The 13,205-nt window shown below is 39.6% G+C and overlaps 2 protein-coding genes and 1 long non-coding RNA gene across 6 annotated transcripts in view; 2 read left to right on the top strand and 1 right to left on the bottom strand.

Annotated features, from left to right (window-relative positions):
- The window catches only part of LOC108620072 (uncharacterized), a 28,048-nt gene extending 22,803 nt beyond the window's left edge, over positions 1–5,245 (top strand). For all 4 annotated transcript variants that reach the window (XM_089473952.1, XM_018016941.2, XM_089473951.1 and 1 more), the window contains 3 exons: positions 703–2,149; positions 2,219–2,410; positions 2,479–5,245. In XM_089473952.1, coding sequence (XP_089330078.1) covers positions 703–2,149; positions 2,219–2,410; positions 2,479–2,699 — 1,860 coding nt within the window. In that variant the 3' untranslated portion in view covers positions 2,700–5,245. The remainder of the gene's footprint in view (positions 1–702; positions 2,150–2,218; positions 2,411–2,478) is intronic.
- Positions 5,246–6,583: 1,338 nt separating this feature from the next.
- On the top strand, positions 6,584–13,130 carry LOC108619388 (monocarboxylate transporter 9). The gene is made up of 5 exons (XM_018015952.2): positions 6,584–6,718; positions 6,867–7,946; positions 12,377–12,521; positions 12,583–12,703; positions 12,776–13,130. The coding sequence occupies exons 1-5, from the start codon at positions 6,608–6,610 to the stop codon at positions 13,026–13,028; spliced, it is 1,710 nt and encodes a 569-aa protein (XP_017871441.1). The 5' UTR covers positions 6,584–6,607; the 3' UTR covers positions 13,029–13,130.
- On the bottom strand, positions 6,598–10,044 carry LOC149267824 (uncharacterized). Its single transcript, XR_016270992.1, has 4 exons — positions 9,258–10,044; positions 8,429–9,189; positions 6,795–7,931; positions 6,598–6,729 (listed from the first exon to the last, which is right to left on the bottom strand). It is a non-coding gene; the product is annotated as an uncharacterized LOC149267824 (long non-coding RNA).
- Positions 13,131–13,205: the final 75 nt, after the last annotated feature.

Here is a 13,205-nt window from a genome sequence, read left to right as displayed (position 1 = left end):
AAGAAAATTTAATTAAATGTATTAGTTAGCTGTTCAATTAGTTAGTCAATCCATCAATAGACTAAGCCATCAATCATTACTAACTGTTTTACATATACTGTTCAATCTATCAATCAGTCAACAACCTTGACTGAACTATATGTAAACATATTATTCATAGCCAAAAGAAGCATCAAAAGCGATAAACAGTTTCACTCAATCATTCACAATATGACTTTAAATATATAATCAATCATATATACATCAGTCAATCATGAAGATCATAATGTATAAATATTTATATTTAAAAGTAAGGTAAAGTTAGCCTCCATCATTGGCTATAACTTAATATAGAAGTCATATAAAATTGCTTATAATTTGTCAACTCTTTATCGTCCGTCCATTTCTGATACCTGAAGCATAGCATCTCGCTCACCTGTGAATCTCCCGCTCTCTCGTTCTCTCTCTGCATATGCCTAAGCGCCAGCTTTGTTTGGGTACAGGCATAGGCACCGGTGCTATCAATTTGAGACCGGAACCTTCAATAGCTGTTCAGATAACGCATTTCGCTCGAAAGAACTTTTGCTTCAGTGCTCTTATATAAGAGCTTAGTGCATGTCACTCACTTAAAGCGCCCCTCTAGCTGCAAGGTTGTGTAGCCTCTAGTTAGTTAATGCTTGAAGAGATAACAGTTGGTAAAGTCCATTTACTTCTTGCTTACAGTTGGCGACTCGCTCGATTGAGCCGTCCTTTGGCCTGCTGTTTGGGGACACGCTGCGCGATCTCAATGTGGGCACCACTGGAGCCGCTGTCATCATCAGCACGATGGACGTGTGCATGAACTTCTCGGGCCTGTTTGTGGGGCCGCTGCTGAAGGAGTTCTCCTACCGCAAGGTGGCCATCGCTGGCTCCCTGCTGTGCGGCCTGGGCCTGGCCCTGACCTCGCCGGCAACGACAATGGCGCACATTCTGAGCACGTACAGTGTGATCAACGGCATCGGCGTCGGGCTGTCCACGTCGGCGGCGTTTGTGGCACTCAATCATTACTTCAAGCATAAGCGCGGCCAGGCGGTGGGCCTCTCCATGGCGGGCACGGCGATGGGCATGCTGATAATGCCGCAACTGGTGCGAATCCTGCTGGAAGCGTATGGTTTTCGTGGTGCGGTCCTCTTGCTGTCGGGCGTGGCGCTGAACGCAATTGTCGGCTCGGTGCTGCTGCAGCCCGTCAAGTGGCACATGAAGGAGGAGTTCGATGACGAGGAATTGATGTGCATCTCGGCGCTGCCGACGCCGCAGCCGCAGCTGACGGCCGGCACTGGCGCAGCAGCGAATCCGGCGCCCACCTTCAATGTGATCAAAGAGGATGGCAACGAGGAGGATGCGCTGCCAGAGCTGAATACGCTGCTCTTCAACAAGCATCACCATCAGCACGGCCATCCGTCGATGCGCAAGAACTACTCGGAAATGGCCATGAACACGATGAACGGCTCCAGACTGGGCCTGACCAAGCGGCCGACCTTTCCGCGCATCATGTCCCTGGCTGGTGTGCAGTCCGCGGACGTGGGCAGCGGCAGCGGCGGCTATCCCTCACAGGCGGAGATCAATACGACGCAGCTGCGCTGCCGCAAGGCGTCCGTCACCTCGAATCTGTCCTACATGGACTTCACCGGCTCCATACTCCAGGTGCATCTGAATACCGGCGACGATGAGTTCGAGCGGAATGATCTGGAGCTGCGACGCGTTGGCACCGCCACCGGCAGCATCCTGGGCGGACATCGTGACAGCTTCATCAAAATGAAACCCACCGAGCTGGAGAAACAGCAGACCGAACTCGCCGACGAGGAGGCCAAGAAGAATGCCAAGAAGCCGGGCTTCTGGCGTCGTTTTGCCGATCTGCTCGACATTGCCATGCTCAAGGACAAGATGTTTCTCAATCTGCTGTTCGGCCTGTCCATCTTTTACGTGGCCGAGATGAACTTCAAAATGGTGACGCCCTTCTTCTTTGCCAACTTGGGCTACTCCAAGGCGGATGTGGCCTACTGTCTATCGATAACAGCCATCACGGACATCGCAGCGCGTATCGTACTGCCGCCCATCTTCGACAGGACCACGATCAGGAAACGCACCATCTTCCTGATCTCGATCATCTTTGTGGCCATCACGCGCTCCAGTAAGTATAGATTGGAGGCCAGTCCATTCATCATCCATCATCCATCTAATGTTTATATTTGCCTTGCAGTTATGGCAGAGCAAACGGATTGGACACAGCTCATGGTCTGGCTATCGATTTGCGGCTTTTTCCGTGGCTCGGCGCTGAGCAACTTCACGCTGACCGTCTCCGAGTATTGTTCGCTGGAAAAGCTGCCCTCGGCCTTTGGCTGGCATCTGGTGGGCAAGGCGTTGTTTGTCATCAGCTTCGGGCCACTGATTGGTGAGATCTATAAGATTGTATATAACATCAATTTGTTTATAACTAATTAACTAATTGATTGATTTCAGGTTTGATTCGTGATCTTACCGAGAGCTATCCCATTTGCATTCACGCGCAGAGCGTTTGCATTATGATCTGCGCCGTCGCCTGGGGCATTGAGTATTTGGTGGAGTTTATCCAGTCGCGTCGCCGCACCGCCGATGTGGCACAGGAGGGCGCAGCTGAAGCAAGCGGAGCAGCTGGCACAGCGTCAGCGTCAGCGCCAGCCGGCCAGGATGTCAAGCTGTAATATGAAGGCCAAAGATCAAGAGAGAATTAACAGAGATGCAGAATGAAAACAGCAACAATATAAGAAAAACTCATCAAATGCAAACTACTTAATACTTACTTAACATATACATAGATACTTAATAAAAGTACGTCTTTGCGGGCTATTTACAGAGAGTGTTAGCTGACCTAACTAACTACACAAAATACTAAATAGCCCAAGAAAAAAAATAATAATAATAATTAAAACATAATAATAATATAGCAATTGCACTGTGTAACCCTCTCCTCTAACTGTATTAAACTCTCATTTGCCAGTCTACTATATATATACATATATATATATATGTGTGTAAAGTTCGTTCCACTTGAGATCTGTTAGTGGAACGAGCTTTAACATCATTCATACCTATTAGTCTCTATTATTATTTTATCAACTCTTTTTTTTTTTTTTGTTTACTTATTGTATGAACTTGTATGTGATAGTTCAAAGATAGCTTGTAAGTTAGAACGTAAAGCGAGCATATTTTACAATGTACACAAAAATAAAGCTGTACAATATTAATATGAACAAAAGGCATTAAAAAACAAAAAAACAACGACAACAAATCAAACCAACAATAAATGAAAAACTGGCTTTAAAATTGATATACAAATATACATGTTTATATATACTTTTGAAACGACCACGGAACACACCAACATGAGCTACCTAAAAATATATCTACATAAAACCAATATATACATATAAATATATACTTTACCTAACTATAGAAAAGAGCTAAAAACACACTTAAACTGGAAATGGAATTGTTTTACCAATTTACACCTGATTCATATGCCTATTTATAGAAACATTTACAAACATATACACGAACCAGAAGCCAAGTTAAATGAACTGAGTTAACAAAATAAAGTTATATTGAAACAGGATTTATACATATACACCTAAACACACTTCTCCCAGACAAATTTGCTGGCAGCTGTGAAGGTTAACTAAACTTGCAAATGCCAATGAGAGACAAAGAGAGAGGAAAGAGAAGGCAAGTAGGAGAGTTAGTTAGTGAGACAGAGAGATGGATAGAACAAGGTACTGACGAATGGAGATGGAGATATAGAGAGAAGGAAATAAAGGCAAGGAAGAGATAGTTACAGAAATGTATTTTAGAAGAAATATACAACTATACAGAGACAGAGAGAATGAAAGAAATTTAGGGAGAGATATATGTAAATTTTATATAATAAAAGTAGAAATCGGAGATGCACATAGAGAGAGGGAAGAAGTGACATAAAATCAGAAATATAATTGCAGATACAGAAAGACAAAAAGAAACAAGGATATATATATAGAGAGAGGGAGAGAAAGAGAGAGAATAAAGAGAGAGAGGGTAGAGAAAGAGGGGTGTGGGAGAGAGAGAGGGTAGTGAAAGAGGGGGGGGGGGGAGAGAGAGAGAGAGAGTAGAGAAAGAGGGAGAGAGAGCGAGAGAGAGAGGGAGATAAACATATATACAGAGAAAGACAGTACACTATAGATAAAGAGAGAGATATAAATAATAGAAATAGAAATAAAAAGTTGGAAAAGAACAAAATTTATAGAGGGGGAATGAAAGAGATATTGAACAATAGAGAAATGATACAAGAGGGAGAGAACCAACAAGAGATAGAGAAGGCGATAAGAGAGAAGGAGTTACACAATGAGAGCGAAAAAGTGGGCGTAACCATCATCTATCGGAGTGCAGCCTAACCGAGTTACAATGAGATAGACAAAGGATACAGTGAGATAGAAGAGAAGGATGGAAAGAGATAATGGCATACAATATATATTAAATTGAATGAAAATAACCCACCAGAAGCGAGCAACAAAATGTTAACTACAAATATATATATATATATATATATATATATATATATGCATCTGTATTAGGTTCTCCATTTAGCCAATAAATTGCCAGACAACTAACATGCAACACGATAAGTACACCTACACAGGTGTGTATGTGTATAGCTGTGCCTAAACAAATGCTTTGCTGGACATGAAATAATGCCTTATTGTAAGATATATATAAATCGAGAAAAACAATGACAAGAAACATGATAAAAGAACAACGGAAAGCAATAAATGCTGCTTAAGTATATAGAAAATGCCATGACCAAAAAGCATACTGTTCAGATTGGGCTACAACAATATAGTATATATGGCAGCTATATGCCACGCCCACACTAACACAAAACATTGAAATGATTTAATCCATTAGGAAACTCACAAAACAGTATGTACTTAAAAACTTGAAAGGAATATGTTGTGTGTAGTATATAAAACCCGATTTTTTTTTATGAATATATATATATATATGTACATGTATGTATGTATATAACTAACATATATGATATGTATTACTGTATACTTGTTTAGAAATATAGTAACTATATTTAGAGAAACAGTGTTATCTTTTGGATATGCATTGACGATATTGCCTTATACATAACATATATACAATATAAATAAATATATATGTATATATAACTAGATGATATATTATCAAATTTAAATAAAGTGATATAATAACAGACGACAGTTTCAATTGGGGCAATTGGTATCTCCTAGTCGGATATAAATGATTTTATACTCAGGCAGATATCGGTGCCGGTATCTCCCAGTCGAGCAGTCGAGCAGTCGCACGACCCCGCACAGTTGAAGGCCGTTTGAAATAGAAAAGCAAATTGTAAGCGATAATGGTGGTTCCGTAAAATCAACTCGATTGTAAAGCAATCACTGTCTCTTTCCATATGGCAAATATGACGAACTTGATAATGATAATGATAATGATAATTATTACATGGCAGAGATCTCGGGCACAGTCGGTTGCCGGCCATAAAATTGGCGAGCAAACCAACCAAGAGAGTACGTCTGGCTAAAAAGTGCCCCTAATGCGTGAAGAATAAATTTAAATTGGTATAAATTATACGCCCGTTAGTCTCCAGCGACATTTCTAGTGAGGAAAGAGGCTTCAGGCTCCATGCACTTGTTATAAATCTCACGGGGATTTCAGAGAGATGGCACTTTATCTAAACAACCAGACCGAACGCTGTTGGCACTGTAAATAGTTGACTGATAACGGAAAATATTCTAAATGATAGCTGATGATTGTTGATACCAAGAATTCTTGGAGCTGTAATTGCATGTTTTGCCAGAAAGAAAACAACAAGAGCGTTGTTAGGGGAGAAACACGCGACCGGGAGATACCCTGTAATATTTAGAGAGCTGTCTATTTTAGCGGAGAGGAGGTATCCAAACTCGGATGCTAATATATTCATTTTAGGAACCTATATAAATAAAGTAGAAGTCTACATGACTTGGGGTATATATTATATCTGTTTATTGATACCAAAATGGGAGTTATTGAAAAGAAATCAAAAGCTCGTACTACGCATTGTACAAGATCCCCAAGCTCTCATAGACGAGAGCATGGTAAAGTCCATTAAGTCTATATAATCTTATAAGAATACAAACACTTTATTTGGGGCTCTACCACTTCGCCTCCACTCACTCTCTCAGAACCATTATACCCCAACTCGGCGTTTTCAATGAGTCCGGGGTATAGAGAATACCGTGTGGACCGATGGTAAATAAAAGGTAGATCCCATCTGAAAGAGACTACTCTATGTGAATGGGGCTTGCCACGGAAGTTTTGACACGGCCATCACAGTGTAAGGTGCTGTCCAAGCATCCATAGAGGAGGCACACTTTTAGCTGGCCCTAATCTAATCTTCCTTCAGTTTTTATGGCTTAAACTAGCATCACAATTCAAACTAATTGCTACTGTCAGCCGTCAGCAGTCAGATGCTGATGATTAATAGGCAAACGGATGATGAGATCTTCAATCTAGTCCCGGCGCGATTCACTTACCGGACGACTTCCGAGCAGCTAAGATGACTGCAGCAGCACCGACAGCACCGACAGCTCAATCCAAATCCTATCAATGGGTAGCCCCTGATGGCGGCTGGGGCATACTCGTCTGCATTGGCATGGCGCTGCCATTCGTAAGTGTAGACTGCACATAGAAGAGAGGAGAGTTATATAGTATATATATTATATTTAGTACATGTATAAGTATACCTCTCTCTCTCTCTATAAATATCTATATATCTATCAATATTGATCTGATCCATGTGCGGCGCTTTCTTACAGATCAGCGGCCTGGCAGCGTTGCCCTCGTTTGGCCTAATCTTTGGCGACTTCCTGAAGAGCATCGGCGCCGAGACGAGCGCCATTGCCATCATAACCAGCTCATTCTTTTGCTCGCTGAGCTTTGCGGGTCTCTTCTCCGGCTCGCTGTTCCGAAAGTTTGGCATGCGGCCCGTGGGCTTGGCCGGTGGCATCCTTTACTTTGTGGGCACGGGCATGCAGGTGTTTGCCAATACAACGCTGCAGCTGACCTTCGCATTCAGTTTGTTGCAGGGCACCGGATTCGGCCTAATCATTCCCACCAGCTATACGTCGTTTAACAACTATTTCGTGAAGAATCGCGTCATGTGGATGAGCTTCGCCCAGTCGCTGATTGGCCTCGGCTCGATGGTCTATCCCATTCTGATGCAGATGCTGATGCAGACGTACGGCTTCCGTGGCTGCCTCCTGGTGCTCACGGGCATCAATGCGCACGCCGTGCTGGGCATGCTGCTCATGCATCCCGTCGAGTGGCATATGCGGCGCGTGCCTGTCGAGGAGGAGGCACAGCAGCTGCAGCCTATTGTTCAGCCAACGGTCGTGGTGCACATTCAGCCAGAGACGCCACTGACACCGATACCAGAACTCGACTTTGGGCCAAAGACAAATGGCGGGGCTGCGGCGGTTCCCGATTCATTGCCAGTTTCGCGTTTGGGCTCACGTCGTGTCTCGCACGTGGACGAGCACATGCTGAAGCTAATTTCCAGTCGCTCCTCCAGCATCACCAGTCTGGGCAACTGGTCGGGCCCAATAGTTGTCACCGATGCGTCTCCACAGATGCAGCACAGCCTGCAGGCATCGCGACGCCATTCCATTGTCAGCGACCCCATTGTCAACGCTCCGAATCCGATGGCTAATGCATCCGATGGCAGTGCTGTGGTCAAGCGAAGCTGCTGGGGCACCATTGCCGATTTCCTCGATCTGCCGCTCCTCAAGCAACCCATCTACGTTAACATCGTGCTGGGCATCACGTTCGCTCTATACTCGGACATCGCCTTCTTCACCATACACCCGTCTTATCTGTTTGAACTGGGTTACAGCAAGGTAGGTTATATTAATATAGTTGTATTAGTAAGTCATAGTATATTAAATAATTGCATAAGCTCGAGTTGAATTGGAATTCTCGTCATTCTATCATCTTTGAAGTCACGCCATATTATTTTTTCATCCTCCTACGTTACCAATATGACTTCACCTAACCTCAACATCAAGAACTCCGTTCATAATCTAATTGTATTAAATTCACTGCCCACCATTTTGATTCTTTGCTTCATCCCTCTCTGCATTAGCATGTCAAGCAATGCTATATTTCTTTCTCATACTCCTTCATATGCAACTGCGACTAACCTAAAACACAAAAACTTCTTCACTGATTTGACTGTACTAAATTCAATTTTAATTATTAATTTTACTTAAGCACGATTCTTGAACTGTTCACAATTATTAATCTTAGCTATCACGCATGCTTTTTATATATTTCGCAATTCCTTCTGCCCTATAAGTACACGTAATCTCAATTAACTCACGAATGTACAAGGCAATGATGTGCGCCATATTAATTCCTTGCTTTGCTTTGCATTCACATACTATCCACTTACTATGCATACACACGTATGCATGTGAAGCAACACCATGATCTTTTCTTTCTCCTTCTTTTTCTCTCCTTCCGTTATACATACGAACGTCCACACGTGTTTGCAAATTCCAAATTTTAACTTGCTTATGTACTTCGTTTTTCAGTCTCCTTTATGCCTTCCCCTATGTATGCATACACACGAATGTGTAGAGCTATCCACCATTTTGATTCTTTCCTTTCACGCGTTCTCCTTGTATACTTTTACATTTACTATGCATACACACATATGCATGTGAAGCAACATCATGATATTTTCTTTCTCCTTCTTTTTCTCTCCTTTCGTTATAAACACGAACGTCGCCACGTGCTTGCAAATTCCAAATTCTAACTTGCTTATGTACTTCGTTTTTCAGTCTCCTTTCTGCCTTCCCCTATGTATGCATACACACGAATGTGTAGAGCTATCCACAATCTTGATTCTCTCCTTTAACGCGTTCTCCTAATATACTTGTCACACACACATACATATACATCATTTGCACTTATTGAAGCAACGCCATATTGGTTTTTCGTTCCCCTTCATATGCCATTTCGCCTTGACTTAAATTCAGTTTAACATGCGCAGAAATGTCTAGAGCTGTTCGCAAATTTTCTTCTAATAAAATGAATGCACTTTTTTGAATTTGTAGGCTGGCCGCAATTTGTGTTGTGCTTTGTTAAATTTAATTTTATAAAATAATATAATATATTTAATCAGAAAATGCACCGTTTATACTTACATTTTCTTCTACATAACTTCACTTAATAAAAATTTAATTATATTTAATTTACTTTTTTACTTTCTAATTTTTACAGCTGTTCGCATAATTTATTACACTAGACTCACTTTTATTTAAGCTATTTTAAGTATTTACTGTCACGCATGCGCACTTATATGCCTGCCTTACATTATCCTACATCACTAACTACTAACTACTAATTTGATTTTATTAAAAATCATTTTTATTTACTCGCATGTGTCATCTTGATTCTGCATTTATTATACTCGATTTTCAATTTTTTTATTTTACTAAACTTCACAACCTCACACTTCAAGCACTCCTTTACGACTAGCTTGATTGCATTGAGTAAATTTACTTTTCTATGCTAGCAGAGCTGTCTGCCATCTTGGTTCTGCACTTTATATATTCGATTTGTCATTTTTCTACTCAACTTCCCACAACCACAAACGTAAAGCATTCCATTGCATATATGTGCATATATGTACTTGCTATCCTCCATTTTTATTCTGTACCTTATATACTTTATTTTTTCACACCTAACAAGGAATTTCTTTACTTATTTGAATGTATTAAATTCTATTTTTTTTTTTTTTATAATTTTGCTTTTTCTTCCACTTTTATTTACTCTCGAATGCTGCTTGCATATTTTATTATACTATGTTCACTTTATTTCATCTATTTTAAAAATTTACTGTTACGCGTGCGCACTTTATATGCTTATAGGCTTTCATTATCCTACATTGCTTCACATAACCTTACACGTCAAGCATTTCTTTACTACCAATTTGATTTTATATTTTATTTACCTTGAATGTGAAGAGCTGTCCGCCATCTCGATTTTTTATTTACTATACTTGAGTTTTAATTTCATTTCTATACATACAAAACTTCACATAACCTCAAACGTCAAGCATTCCTTTGCTACTAATTTGATTTTTTTAAATTCACTTTTATAAATTCGCATGTGTCGAGCTTTCCGCCATCTTGATTCTGCATAATATATACTCGATTTTTCATTTTCCTACATAGCTTTACCTAACGAAGAACTCCTTCACTAATTTTTATGGATTATTCACTTTATTTACTCTCGAATGTTCAGAGCTATTCGCATATTTTATTATACTATGTTCACTTTATTTAAGCTATTTCAAAAATTTACTGCCACGCGTGCGCACTTTATAGGCTTACCTTTCATTGTTCTACATCACTTCACATAACCTTACACGTCAAACATTTCTTTACTACTAATTTGATTTTATTACATTCACTTTTATATACTCCTGAATGTGAAGAGCTGTCCGCCATCTTTGTTCTGCATTTATTATACTCGACTTATTTTATTTTTTATTTTACTAAGCTTCACAACCTCACACTTCAAGCACTCCTTTACGACTAATTTGATTGTATTGAGTACATGTACTTTTCTATGCTAGCAGAGCTGTCCGCCATTTTGATTTTGTACTTTATACACTCGATTTGTGATTTTTCTACTCTTCACACAACCTCAAACGTCAAGTATTCCTTTACTTACATATGTGTGTATGTATTAAGTCACTGCTATGTATGTGTGGTACTCGCTGTCCGCCATTTTTATTCTGCACTTCATAAACTTGCTTTTTTCCTACCTGCCTACAAAGAAATCTTTCACTAATTTTTATTCTATTAAATTCACTCGCATATTTTTAGAGTTGTTCTCCAGTTTTATTCTTTATGTATTTGCTTTTTCAGTTTCCTACATAAATTCACCTAATTTCAAACATAAAGAATTCCTTAATTTATTTTTTATTCTATTTAATTTCATTTTATATAAGTATTTAAATTAACTTCATATATGTATTTTATTAAATTCACTCTTATTTGCACAATTTAGAATTTATACTTTTCATTTACTTAACTTCCTACATAAAATCACAAAGCAGAGAATTCCTTCACTAATTTGATTGTATTAAATTCTCTGTTATGTACTTGCAAATGTGTAGAGCTGTCGTCCATTTTTATTCTGCACTTTATATACTTGCATTTTTATTTTCCTACATAATTTCATCTAACTTCAAACATCAAGAATTCCTAAACTTTTTTTTACTCTATTTAATGTCTTTTTATATTCGTATTTAATTTCATTTCAATTATGCATTTTATTAAATTCGCTCTTATTTGCACAAATTACAATTTTATGCGCGCCCTTATATACCTTTCATTTACTTTAGCTGCGTGTGCGTAAAAATGTTCTTATGCACACATACACACAAAAACGGCAGCCCATGCTCATGCACACACACACGCGCAAACGTTTGCCCACAGAAGTCTCTGCTTGCCATCCACCATTTTGAATCCGCGCGGCAAACTTTTGCGCAGGCCTAGAGCTGCACCACATTCACTCTTATTGTGTGTACTTTGCTTTGCGTTTGCGCGCACTTGCGTACATAAGCATGCGCGAGCACATTAAAATGAGCATTTGAAAATTCTAGAGAAATATGTGTATGAATTTTATAAATTCGATTTATATTTGTTTTTCGTTTTTTTTTTTTTTTTTGTTGCCTCTTTAAACAATGTTCATAGCAAAGCACTTTTATACACAAAAAAATGTATGCTAAAATATTTCTACATGTATTGATGTACTTACACATTCTTAGCAAAATTTTTAAGTCTTTATATGTATATCACTTTAAATTCACAAGAAAAAAAAAAACAAAAAAAAAAACGAGACGATTGTTCACAAAAGTGTTTCCTCGGTGCCGGCCAAACGTAAAGTGATTAAATTTGCTAGACTTTCTGGCGAGCAGCCTCTGCCGGCAGATTTTTTGGCCGTTTTTTATAGGCAGAGAGCTAAGTCGGTGTCTAATTGTCTCATTCGCACGCAGTCGCAGCAAGCTAAAATTGCAGCCTAAAAAGAGATCAATAGACAATTGGTCGCGCGACTTTTCAGTTTTCGGTCGAAAAAGAACCGTTGTTTCTTATTGGCGTTGCCAGCAGATCGAGAGATTGTTAGAGTTCAGTGTCGACGAAAAACTTGAAAGTTCGTTCGTTCACATCAAATTCAGTTCAGTTCATTTAATTTTCGTTATTAATATGTATTATTATTATTATTATTATTATTATTATTATTGAATTTTCAGCCTGATACTGCAAATATCATAGCTATTGGCGCCGCTGCGGATCTGCTATCTCGCATATTTTTAGCAATTACTGCGATTTTCATTCAAGTGCCTGCACGTTACATTTACTTGGCTGGTTCCCTTTTCACTGTTTTCACCAGATTTGGTAAGTGGCATATGAATACAAATGATGCTAAATAAATTAGTCTATTTATTTATCACTACAGCTTTCAACGGCATTACTGATTTCGTAGGGATGGCCTGCATCACAGCCGTGCTTGGCTTCTTGCGCACTTGGATCCATGTTCCGCTGCCCTTGGTGTTTGCCGATTACTTGCCAAAAGATCGGTACGGTAACTCTATTTTAAACTGCCAGAACTAAATAACTTAAGATTTTGTTTTTGGTTTTGTTTTTCGCAGATTTGCGAGTGGCTACGGTCTGTTTATGTTTACGCAGGGAAACGCAATGTTTATAATTGGTCCAATCGTGGGTTATATACGAGATCGAACACAAGACTATTTGTTGGTTTTCCACATTTTGAACGTCTTCATGGCCCTCTGCGCTGTGCCATGGATCATCGAAATTTTGTGCGTTAAATTTCGCCGGCGCAACAAACTCGAACAGAATAATGTGTGTGAGCACGACAATGGAAACAACAGGACGGTGCACTAAAAAGCGTTTGGCTGTTGTAATTTTATGCGTATAGAATAAACGAATGTTAGTTTTCATACACAACGTAGGTATAATTGAATAAACAGAGAAGCAAACACAAAACCGTTTGTTTTCCCATTTGAAATTCTCAGAAAAGCTCTACCAAGAACATAAAATTATCGAGTAGCTATCGGGTAT

This window comes from Drosophila arizonae, chromosome X, assembly GCF_054131065.1.
Source record: "Drosophila arizonae isolate 15081-1271.41 chromosome X, UAZ_ARI_1.0, whole genome shotgun sequence".
Classification (NCBI taxonomy): Eukaryota; Metazoa; Arthropoda; class Insecta; order Diptera; family Drosophilidae; genus Drosophila; species Drosophila arizonae.
Note: the sequence above shows the minus strand (reverse complement) of the source record. Positions and strands in the feature narration are given on the sequence as shown.